This window comes from Myotis yumanensis, unplaced genomic scaffold (assembly GCF_028538775.1).
Source record: "Myotis yumanensis isolate MYYU_CA2020_CCGP unplaced genomic scaffold, mMyoYum1.0.hap1 SCAF_8, whole genome shotgun sequence".
NCBI classification, from domain to species: Eukaryota; Metazoa; Chordata; class Mammalia; order Chiroptera; family Vespertilionidae; genus Myotis; species Myotis yumanensis.
In genome coordinates this window covers 6,006,931-6,019,370 of record NW_027223759.1, presented here as the reverse complement: position 1 = coordinate 6,019,370, position 12,440 = coordinate 6,006,931, and the positions used below count along the sequence as shown (strand labels likewise).

General features: G+C 41.6%; 1 protein-coding gene across 4 annotated transcripts in view; it reads left to right on the top strand.

Annotated features, from left to right (window-relative positions):
• Nucleotides 1-12,440, top strand: part of DNAH7 (dynein axonemal heavy chain 7) — a 151,913-nt gene that overhangs the window by 16,712 nt on the left and 122,761 nt on the right. For 3 of the 4 annotated variants that reach the window (XM_070421732.1, XM_070421734.1, XM_070421731.1), the window contains 6 exons: nucleotides 1,325-1,397; nucleotides 3,616-3,741; nucleotides 5,842-5,961; nucleotides 7,964-8,147; nucleotides 8,965-9,144; nucleotides 11,484-11,756. In XM_070421732.1, the coding sequence (XP_070277833.1) occupies nucleotides 1,325-1,397; nucleotides 3,616-3,741; nucleotides 5,842-5,961; nucleotides 7,964-8,147; nucleotides 8,965-9,144; nucleotides 11,484-11,756 (956 nt within the window). Of the gene's footprint in view, nucleotides 1-1,324; nucleotides 1,410-3,615; nucleotides 3,742-5,841; nucleotides 5,962-7,963; nucleotides 8,148-8,964; nucleotides 9,145-11,483; nucleotides 11,757-12,440 lie in introns of those variants that run through there. The other variant, XM_070421735.1, reaches the window with a different exon arrangement.

Sequence of the window (12,440 nt, the reverse complement as noted above, 5' to 3'; positions counted from 1 at the left end):
TAAAGTTTTATGGGAACACAGCTGCATACCATCATTTGCATATTTCCTATGACTGTGTTTGACCTATAAGAACAGAGTTGAGTTGTTGTGATAGAGACCTCATGGCTCACAAAGTTGAAAAGACTTATAATCTGGCCCTTCACATAAAAAGTTTGTTGACTTGCAGTACGAACCAATACATTCTAAGACTGACTAATCATCAGAATCATTTAAAAAGTGCTGACTATTGAACCCATCTGGATTACAATGTCTGGAATCTAGGCCTTCCAACCTATACTTTTTGAAAAGGCTCTCCAGCTGGTTGTGGAACAATTGTGTATAACTGACGCTGTGCTCCAAGTTGGAGAAAGCGTAATGCTTTGGAGTGGTCTGGGGACCCTTCAGGGAGGGCGGCATTCACTGCCTGTAAGACTTCTATTGGGTGTCCTGGTGACGTAAACATAAAGAGCCAAATTCTTGCCCCCCAAATGTTCATAGTGTAATGAGGGAGATGCACAAATCTCTAAATTACAGAGCAGAGTAGTAAGTGTGATAAGGAAGGAAGCAGAGGACGCGCTGGAAGGGAGAAGGGGCGGTGCCTGCCTGTTAGGAAGGACTCTGGGGCACCTGGATTGAGCCCTGGAGAGTGAGGAAGAGGCACCAGAGAGCATGCTCGGCCTAGGAAAGGCTCTCCCTGGGTGGGGAGCATTTCTGGCGGCCAAAGCCAAGGGGGCATTGTGGGAAGGCGGTAGAATCTGATGGGCTCTATGTGCCTTTTTAAAGCTCTGGGAGGTATGGGCGAGTCACTGAAGGGTTTTCAGCAGAGGGGTAATGACATGCTTGCATTTTAGAAAGAGCATCCTGACACACCGGCTGGAACATTAGAGTTAACATTAAAGACCACAGAAGACAGAAGCAGAAGTAGCTCACTGTACTGATTTATAACAAGATTGTTCTATGCTCTTAAGCAATAAAAGGGAACAACAGGCAATACGTGTGTTTTTTTCTGTGAAGGGAAACTACTGCTACTATTCTGTGTTGTTGACCTTCAATTCAACAAGAACTGCCTTTTGTGGAACAGCTATAAAGGAAAATGTAATATAAAAGTTATTATTATTTGCAAATGAAAGAACAGGGACATTGTTAAGAACCATTCTCAAAGACAAAGACATCATAGATTTTTCTCATGATGTTTATTTTCTTGTCATTATAAATGCACAAATCACTTATTTTTAAAAACGGAATATAATTTAAACAGTTTTAATTAAATTAATTTTGCAATTGCTTGTAAACATACTGTAATTATTATAAGGTTATTGATCAGAACTTTTCTATTTTCTTCCAGTTGATTTTGTTTTAAAAGATCCCAGAGAGAAAGATGATAAGAAGACAGAAGAACTTCCACCCCATCGTGCTGAGTAAGCTATCAGGTTTATCTGCAGATATTGATTATGTGGCCATTCATGTGTATGTGTAACTCTTTACACACCAGTATTACTTTCTCACAAATATGTTTATAATTGATGCATTTCATATATACAACTGGCCACTATTTTTGCTTACTTATGTATTGAAACCCTAACATGTTACTTTACAAATTGATGGATAGGTGGTTAGACAAATAGACATGTGGTCAGGTGGATGACTAGGTGGTTAAAACATGAGTGTCCGGTGAAAGAACTTGAATCAAACCTTCATACATACACAGCTCCCAGGACAGATTGCAGATATAATCCTATGTAATAAAAGCCTAATATAGTAAGTGTCTGGTCGTCCGGTCATCTGTTCAACCAATCAAAGCATAATATGCTAATGATATGCTAAGGTCGCTCAACCACTTGCTATAACATGTACTGACCACCAGGGAGCAGACGCTCTGACTGGTAGGTTAGCTTGCTTCTGGGGTATGGCTGATTGGGACTGAGTGAGATGGTCTGGACACACCTTAGAGCCCTCCCGTGGTCCCTCCCTGGCCGGCCAACCTCCTGCATCCCTCCCCTGCCCCAATTGTGCACCAGTGGGGTCCTCAGCCCGGCCTGCACCCTCTCTCAATCCGGGACCCCCTCGGGGGATGTCGGAGAGCCGGTTTCAGCCTGATGGCGGAATGACCGGTCTCTACACTGCACACTGACCACCAGAGCAGCTCAACACAGGAGCTGCCCCCTGCCTGGTAGTCAGTGAGCTCCCATAGGGGGAGTGCCACTCAGCCAGAAGCCGGGCTCACAGCTGGTGAGTGCAGCAGGCGGTGGCAGGAGCTTCCCAAGGGCTCCCGGACTTGGAGAGAGCACAGGCTGGGATGAGGGACACTCCCTACCCCCGAGTGCACGAATTTGATGCACTGGGCCTCTAGTAGGGATATAAAAGTTTGATGGCAATTTGAATGCCCCAAACCACATTGGGAAGGTGGCAGGAAGTATGTACACATAGAATATATTTTATTTTATTACATGGATTAACATATGGAACACGTAATGGGAAAATTTGCTTGTTATATATTTTCTCTAAAATAATTACCATTTAGGAATAAATTTCTTAGTTTGAAGACTAGAATTTATACTGACATAATTAGGTAACCAATTCAGTTTTACTTTTTTTCTTTTATACCGATTTAAAGTTTCCCAAATTGTTTCCTATGATGACAAAAATAAGAAGTCTTGCAGCCATTTCCAGCGTATCTTGCATGGAGAACAGCTTTTCTCCTGGAGATAGACAAAAATCACCCTTGTAAAGGTGGTATAGCCACAACTAAAAACCTGGATTAAATTTACTACATAACACAAGACTGGGTGTTTAAAATCAATGCGGTTAAAAATTATAAGCATAAAATGTAAATGTTTAAATATGCTCTGCAAGATGCAGGTGGCACGTCTTCAATATGGAAAAGATGGTTATTCAGGTCATAGGACTCACAGAGCAAGTGGCTGTAAGTGAGAATATTAGTGTTTGATTCTGTAGATGCCCTTCACACGTTAACAGGTGAGTTTCAAGGGGATTCCCATAGGTAAGAAGGACTATATCCTTGCAATGTTTTAAAAATAAAGGAAAAGTTAAATGTTTTCTGTCTTGTTTAAGAAAATCTTTATATATATATACATATATATATATATGGCATAACATGTTTCTGTTTGATCATTCTAATTTATTTTTGGACTCAATAGGATAAACTGTTTAGAGAAAAAAAAACCCTTGTGTGATAAAAATTCAAATCCAATTTCATATGCATTATTGTCCTAAGGTTTAATAAATTATAAAGAGCATGACTTGTACTGTGATTACCAGGAGGGATGCATCATATTTTTAATTAAAATTAAGCCATTATTACTCAAAAAGTACATGAACTATAAAAACACTTTCTCTTACCGAAACCGGTTTGGCTCAGTGGATGGAGCGTTGGCCTGCGGACTGAAGGATCCCGGGTTCGGTTCTGGTCAAGGGCATGTGCCTGGGTTGCGGGCACATCCCCAGTGGGAGATGTGCAGGAGGCAGCTGATTGATGTTTCTCTCTCATTAATGTTTCTAGCTCTCTATCTCTCTCCCTTTCTCTCTGTAAAAAATCAATAAAATATATTTAAAAAACAAACAAACACTTTCTCTTGATCTTTAGAGAAGGTTACATAGTGTTTTCTCTGTTTTCAGAATGGAAATTCTCCCGAAACCTTGGAGGAAATCTTTCTTGTCCGCGAGCAGCTATATCAGGGACCACTTGAATGCCATGAACCCCACGATGCTGGCGGTACTGGACCTGTGGAACAGCACCTTCAAGTGAGTGTGTCTGGCCTGGCTGAGTTTTGTGTTGTTTTTGAGATGGAAATGATCACATTGCATCTTCACTATCTCCTTTCTGCTTTAACGGCAAATATTAAAAATATCACCAATTCAATGTAAGTATTTAAGCACGGTTTTAAATGAGCAATATAGAAATGTATAGAATAAAAAGGAAATACTGCCTCTATCTCTAATCCAGTTCTCCCCTCCCCATCCCGTACCCTGATATCACACAATCTTTTTTAATATATTTTTATTGTCGATAGTATTATAGATATCTCCCACTTTTCCCCCTTTCCCTTCTCACACAGTCTTTAAGGGGTAATTACACTTAAGGGGCTGAATTATCATGCCCTGTGTTTTCTTTTTTAATATATTTTTATTGATCTCAGAGAGGAAGGGAGAGGGAGAGAGAGATAAAAACGCCAATGATGAGAGAGAATTATTGATGAGCTGCCTCCTGCACACCCCACATTAGGGATTGAGCCCAAAAGCTGGGCATGTGCCCTGACGGGAATTGAACGGTGACTTCCAGGTTCATAGGTAGATGCCAATGAGCCACGCCGGCTGGGCATATCATGCCCTGTTTTGAATCCCACAGAACCATGGCCGCTACCCAGACAATATTGCCCGTGTGCATGGCATGAGTGAAGGTCCTGGGTGACCCAGGCCAGGCATCACCTCCCGGGCCCTGTCCAGGAGGAGCTCTGGTGGGCGCTGCGAAGCTGGAGAGCTGGGCCCCGGGCTGAGGCCGTTTTGCCTCGTGTTCTAGAAACTCCAGCTTCATCATCCCCCCTTCCTGGTACCGCCACTTCCAGGGCACTGGGGATATGTCTTTGTAAATATGCAAAAGTAATGCATATGTGTTATTTTTCTTAAAGAAGGCCTTCCAACAGCCCCCTCAAAACATGGATGGATGGATGGGCCCTGTTTTCTGGCAGAGGAGATGGCATCCTGTTCTGGGGGGGATGGGGCGGGAGGGAGTGAGGGTCTAGGAGCCTTTTCTCCCGCCACCACGTGTGTTTTCCTCTCGGCCACCCGCAGGTGGAGCTGCGGGACACACTGGGCTGGGTGGGCTCCACGGCTCAGCTTGTCCAGAAAGGGCTAGGCTTTGTCTGTTAGACGGGCTATTGGGCTGTTTTCAAAGCACCTGTTTAAGCTGTTCCTCTGCACCGCCCAGTGGTCAGCACAGCCCGTCACCTTCCAAAGGTGCTCCAGCAGTGGTCCCCACTCTGTGCCTCGTGGGTCAGCCATGCCCCGTACTGGATGCTTTATGGCCTAAGGGGTGAATTTGGCTTGTGAAAGGAGTAGCAAGAAACCGATTTGAAACGTGTTTTGTTTACTAGCCAGGATTTTATATTGACCTTTAAGTAAAAATTAAATGTGATGTTTTTAATAGTGGTTACTATCTTTCAGATAATATAGAAATCACTTAATCACATGGAAATAGGGAAGAAATCTATAGTTAAATTGTAGTAACACAATTATACCAATAGGTAATCAATGAGTAAACCACATATATTAAGTCCATTAAGTTTACTACCTACATTATCTTCTACATAATTTGTTGTTTCAGGTCTTATATTTAGGTCTTTGATTCATTTTGAGTTAGTTTTTGTGTATGGGGACAAATGGAACCACAAAAGACCCCGGATAGCCAAAGCAATCCTGAGGAAAAAGAACAAAGCTGGAGGTGTCACACTCCCTGACTTCAGATTATATTACAAAGTGACAGTCATCAAAACAGCATGGTACTGGTAGAAAAACAGACACACAGACCAATGAAACAGAATTGAGAGTCCAGAAATAAACCTACATGTGCATGGGCAAATACATTTTTTATAAAGGAGCCAAAAACATATAATGGATGGGGAAAAGCCTCATCAATGAATGGTGCTGGGAAAGTTGGAAAGTCACATGCAAAAGTATATTAATTATATTTAAAATCATAATGTCTCATGTACTTGAACTTTTAATTTTACAAAACACAAATTTTAGTGATAAAACTTACAAATATCATATTTTTTAGAAGGGATCAAATAGCAAAATACTATATACAAAAACATACTTAAATCACTGTTCATTTTTATCTCACAGGAAATTACGTTTAATTGATACAGAAGAATTTCACAATCGCCAGGAGGCGTTAGAGCTGTCAAACTTTCAGACCATCATCATGAGACACCTGGAAACTGCCAAAGAGACTCTACTTAAAACGTAAAGTTTTGACAGAGGATAATGAATTTAAAGATGGGATTGGTGGGGTTCTGCATTTTAATTGCTTTTAGAAAATTCAGTTTTAACAAGTTTGTAATCATTTCTGCTTAAGAGTTAAATGTGATATGGTTAACTGCTTTGGTCTGTGATGTCTACCCAAATGTTCTACGCAGCACAGATTGTACAGAAACCAAAATGATTATGATTGACGGTTACTTTTTTCTTAATGTCTGGTTTCCACCTCTGATTTATTTCGCTTAACATAATACTCTCAAGATTCATCCTTATTGTCCCATGGGGGAATGACCATCAATTAGTTACTTGCCAGATATCTATTTGACATCTACTGTTGACACATGCAAGGTGCTATGCATTTTTCATTGTGCTTTTGGATGAGAGATGCAGAAGAGTTTAAAGAATGATGGGGAAAATACATTCTTTAAAGAAGTTTACAATCTCATTGGAGGTTCGATTTATCAAATGATAATTGCACCAGGGCTTCATCTAAAAGGGCAAGGCTGTCCCAAGTTCGAACACTTAGCTCCCAAGTTCTGCAAAAGCCCTCACAGCATTTCCCCCACTCACTTCCTCCTCTTTTCTAGCCTATCGTCTCTACTATAGGCAGTGACACGATCAGATATATTATCTTCACCAAACCCACCTGTTCTACTTACTTTTCTACTCCAGATCCTTTTCTCAGAGTCTATCTATTCTTTTAAAAATATATATATTTTTATTGATTTCAGAGAGGAAGGGAGAGGGAGAGAGAAAGAGAAAGCATCAATGGTGAGAATCATTGATCAGCTGCCTCCTGCCTCCCTCACACTGGGGCTCGAGCCCACAACCCGGGCATGTGCCCTGACCAGGAATCCAACCCTAACCTCCTGGTTCATAAGTTGGCTGGGCATCATTTCTGTCTATTCTTCGGTGAAATTGCCGTCTTCACTATAAAACCCTTCTTCACTAATAAATGGGAAATTACATCTCTATCCTTTGACTTCAAAGCTGTTTTTCTGCCATGACACATGGCCTTCATTATTATGAGAGAAGGGATGATGCCATAAGGTTTTATATCTCCCATGACATGTTCCCAGCACATAGTAGACACTAAACACATATTTGTTAACTAGAGGCCCGATGCACGAAATTTGTGCAAGAGTAGGCCTTCCTTCCCCCGGCTGCCGGCCCTGGCTTCCCTCTGGCACCCAGGACCCGGGCTTCCCTCACAGCCCCAACTTCATCCAGAAGGTCGTCCGAAAGGACATCTGGTCTAATTAGCATATTATGCTTTTATTATTATAGATGGGATGGATGCATATATTTAAAGATTAGCTTGCTCTTCAAGCACTCAGGCAACTCCTGAGGTTATGAATTCCCTGTTTTAAAAAATCCATTATCTCTTGTGAAAGAGGTGCCAGCATTCCCGAATTTTGTAGTGTTGGACAGTGGTTTTGTAAACTGAAAACTTCACCTATTATCATTCTGATCTATCTACATGTGAGTTTCTCTGTTTTCATTTTATCATAAGGATACATACACATTTTAATCTCAGTCACTGTTTCAGGATTTCACATTCAGGGGAATAAAAATATAATATACTTGATTTGTACCTTGTTTTCAAGTCACTGTGAAATAGATAGAGCAGCATAAAATGCCCACTGCACTGAACCCAGCAAACCCTCCCTTGGCTCAATCAGTTGTTCACATGCTCGCTTTCAGCAAATCCGTTCCCTGAAGAACATTCGGGAGTCTGGACGGCAGGAGTACCTTGTAATAGTCAATAAAGTTAGGTGTCATATTTTTCTAAAGGCTATGATGACAGTGTCCGTTCCTGGGAGACGTGAAATAGGCCAGCGCTCACATTCAGGGAGCGGGCAATGTCACTTAGCACCGTGCCTCTCTGCGAAGGCCTTCAGCTGTCCAGAAGTTACCATGAACGCTCAGGGTGAAAGGGGTAATTCGCTAAGAGCATGAGCTTTTAAGAGTCTGTTGTTCTTTGAAGGTGGTTTCCAGAAGTGCAGAACATCTATTACCAAGGCAATAAAAAGAAGCAACTGCCCACTGGCGAGAGCAGCGCCAAGCTGGAGTCCTTTTTCAACTGCGCCGCCGCGCTGATGACTTTACAGCTGCAGGACCTCACCTTGGCCTCCATGCAAGACTTCACAGACTTAATCGCACAACCCCCAGTACGTTTGGTTCAGTTACACCAACATTCATTTACTAACTTATTCGTTTTCAGTCTTTTCAGGGAAGAAAGGCTAAAATGCCTTTACCAGCGGGACAGCAGCCAGTACAGGGTGGGGCATAATTAGGTTTACAGCTGTTCTTTTGGAAAATAAAACAATAATTAATAAATAATAGCACAAGAATAAACTGTGTTTCGCACACTCACAACTATAAACCTACTTTTGCCTCACCTTGTATGTCCTTTGACCTATTATGCTTATCTGTTTAAAAAAACCACACAGTTACCAGTAATGTGAACCGGTGTGTTTAGGATATGTGGGTGTCAATCAGCACATTGGTGAGGATTAGCGGAAATAAGTGAAAATTCCCATAATTAGGAAATTTGGGTTATGATGGCTGGGGAACGTTTCCACGAGAAACTCTCTTCTTTCCGGAAGAGGTTCTATTACAGTGTGAGCCGGACCTGGGGCTTTCCTTTTGTCTGGGAATTTGAATGTTCGCCTGTTGGGCTCTTTTTTTTGCACGATTCTCCGTGCACACCCTCCTTTTCCCAGAATCTGTAGGCCCCACGGCTGCTAGACACCAGCAAGTCCAGCTGGGAATCACTTGCCCTTCTCAGTAGCTCTTCTTCGCCTTAACCGTCCAGGGCGTCAGAGGGAACGGTGGGTTCCCCGTATTCCATCGGGGCCGGCACACTTCTCAGTCTAGCGCAGTTCATCTGTGCAGGGTGGGGCAGAAGCAGGTTTACAGTCGTTCGTCTGGAAAGTAATACACTGATTAATAAATAATAATCCGAGAATATATGCTTTTTTGCAGGATTCTGTCAGAGCTTTTGAACATCCAGGTTTCATCATGAGGCTGCTTCTTGATAATGACACCATTAATTTTGAACCTCAGTTCGAAGACTATATAGACATCTTTTTAAATATTTATGATGTCATGATTAAAGCTGTCAGTTTTGTGCCGAGGGTTGAGACAAAATTGTATTCCAAGTGGGTAAGTGACAAGTATATTCTGATTGCTTGAATTGGCATGATATTCACTTCAAAAGGGGTAGACAGGGATCCTCTGCTCTGGAGAATTTAAATAGCCTAGTAACATTGACCTAGGAGGAAGTTTTGCTCCAAAAGAATACTGTTTTCCCATTAACTTCCCTAACAATACACCTAGTTTCTCAGTCCAGCCTTCCACTGGGTTCTGCTGGTCAGAGAGGGACAGTCCTAGGCTAGCGTACTTTCCGGGATGATCAGACAGAAATGGAAAGAGAAAGCAGAAAGAGAAATGGGACGTCCCTCTGCTCAAAGTTCATGCCCAGGGAGAAACAGAGATCTTATGAGTTACTCACCTTAGCAGGAGACAGAAGGACGCGTGGAGGAGGATGGTTTACCAAAGTCTGCGTTGTTGGAGATGGCTTTACTAGAACACCACCTAAATACCAGCTTTAGAGAGGCCTTGGAGTAAGATAATGAGCATGCTCTTAATGATCTTTGGCAGCAACTGCAGAGGTGGAATTCAGATAGATGTTTCTTACACAAATTTTGATAGAATTAAAGGGGAAATTTAACAAATTTTAAATTAAACCTTTTCCCCCATGGAAGGCAAACCTATAAGGAACTTAAAGTGTTGTGAGTCCGCGTACATCACCATCTCTTGATATGATTTGAGATGCTTTTGAACACTGAACTGTCTCATCTAATATATCATTTCCCTTCGCACTTGATAGGAACTGATTAGAAGTCACATGAAAACAATACTTTATAATATAGTTCCCAAGTACTGGTCTCCAGTTCTCTTTAGAAAAATAAATCTATAGCCTTTAAAGATTACACAGGCTGTTAATACATTTGAGAAACATTCCGTAATGAACATAATGAGCTTCCCATTAGAGCCAATGGTTTCACATGGCGTACAGCACATAGTAGAGATGGCTTTAGTCTAAAGTTCTTTCTGAGAAAAGGTGACACCCTCATCCATGGAGCCAAGGGGTGAGATGGTGGTGGTGGTGGGATTCACTCAAGTTCTCATGAAGCATCTGTAGTTCTAAGCCAGCCGTGGGCAAACTATGACCCGCGGGCCAGATCCGGCCCATTTGAAATGAATAAAACTAAAAAAAAAAAGACCGTACCCTTTTATGTAATGATGTTTACTTTGAATTTATATTAGTTCACACAAACACTCCATCCATGCTTTTGTTCCGGCCTCCGGTCCAGTTTAAGAACCCATTGTGGCCCTCGAGTCAAAAAGTTTGCCCACCCCTGTAAAACAAAATAATTTCTTGAAATGCCCACTAAGGGGCATAGTTGTCAAATGCACCCTGGATACCTGACTAAATTAGTTCTCGGAAAGAATCCTTAGATATTATCCAATAGGATGCTGCAGGGCACCCACTAACTTGGTTCAAGATGATGAACCATGTGGGCACATTTACTTGTCCTCTTTTTAAAAAAAATATATTTTATTGATTTTTACAGAGAGGAAGGGCGAGGGATAGAGAGTTAGAAACATCTATGAGAGAGAAACATCAATCAGCTGCCTCTTGCACACCCCTTACTGGGGATGTGCCCGCAACCAAGGTACATGCCCTTGACCAGAAACGAACCTTCAGTCCGCAGGCCGATGCTCTATCCATTGAGCCAAACCAGTTAGGGCTACTTGTCCTCTTGTTTGAAAAAGAGGAGAAACGCTGTTGAGATTTGTTTGCTTATTTGAAATCATGTCTGATCCCTTCTCGCCCACCATTATGCTAATGATGATAGCAGAACGCAAATTTTGCAACGAGGGATTTTTGGCTGCTCTATTGCTGTTTGTTAATCAGAGGTCAATAAAGAGTAAACAGTCTTTCCTTGCTCTAGACACATTACTCCTCAAAGTGAAAACGTACTGTGATAAAACAACAACATGATGATGATGTGGCATTAAAATGCCTTATTTTTTAAAATAGTGTACAGTGCAAACACTGCCTCGTAAAACCAGCATATATAATTGGACAAATAAAGTGTGGATTTTGCTGTTTTTATATTCTCCTACTTGGTGTATATTTTTAAGTGACTGTTCTTTCATCCACAGAGAAAAGCAGAACATAAACTAGGTAGGTAGGCTTATGAAAAAATAAAAAGTTATATGAAACCTAGATATTTAAAATATACAAAAAAACAGAAAAAAATAAAATAAAAAGACTGCATATCTTACTATAGAGAATAGAAAATCAAAAAGACCTTGTAAATAAGAAGTAATGTCAATATGGTAAGATTGGCCTTTTTACAAAGCTAAATGACACAGTTGCCTTTATATGGGGCATTTTAAATCACTACCATTGTTCCCCCCGCTCTGTTTAGGACAGTAACTCTAAGCCAACGACCTTGGCACCAGTCATTCTGGATGAGATTATTGAAGCTCACAAAGAAAAGGTTAAGGAAGTGATCCTGAGAGAGAGCGCAGCCCCCATCGAGCACCTCAAACTCTACAACAAGTACGACTTCTTGATCACCAGGAAAGCCGAGAGAGATGTGGACGCGTTCCTTGCAGAAAACCATCATTACGAGAAAATAATACAAGAAATTCGCAAATACCAACAACTTATAGAGGACATACAGTACACAACGAGAAAGGTAGGCGACCCACTTCGTACAGTTCTTCTCTGTACCTGGTGGGATTTCCCCAGGGTTACCAGAATGTGTTTTCAGGCCATACCGTAAAAGATTAGACCATGACTATCAAAAGGAGAAATACCGATTGAGCCTTTCCATGTGGCAGACATTGTGGGAAACCCAGGACTCACGGAGCTGGACAAAACAGACACGGTTCTTGTGCTATTAGAGTTGAAAGTCTACTCCAGCTCTAAATTTGACCCCTCAACAATTCCAAGAACTTACATTTTTTTTTTTTGGTTAGTCCTCACCTGAGGATATTTTTCCATTGATTTTTAGAGAGAGTGGAAGAGAGGGAAAGACAGAGAGAAACATCGATGTGAGAGAAACACATAGATTGCCTTCTGCACCAGCCCCAACCAGAGCCCAGGCCGGGGAGGAGCCTGCAACCGAGGCATGTGCCCTTGGCTGGAATCGAACCCGGGACCCTTTGGTCTGCAGGCCGATGCTCAATCCACTGAGCCAAATTGGCTAGGGCAGAACTTAATTTTTTTTCACTTTAGTGTTTATAACTCCTTTGGAAAATATGGTAATTTCACCAAAATATGGTTACTTCTGTTTAGTAGGAGACTGGTAAATTAAAATTTCCTCTCTTTTTTGATATTTTCTATGCAAAAACCTGCCTACATGACATGAAAAAAACCA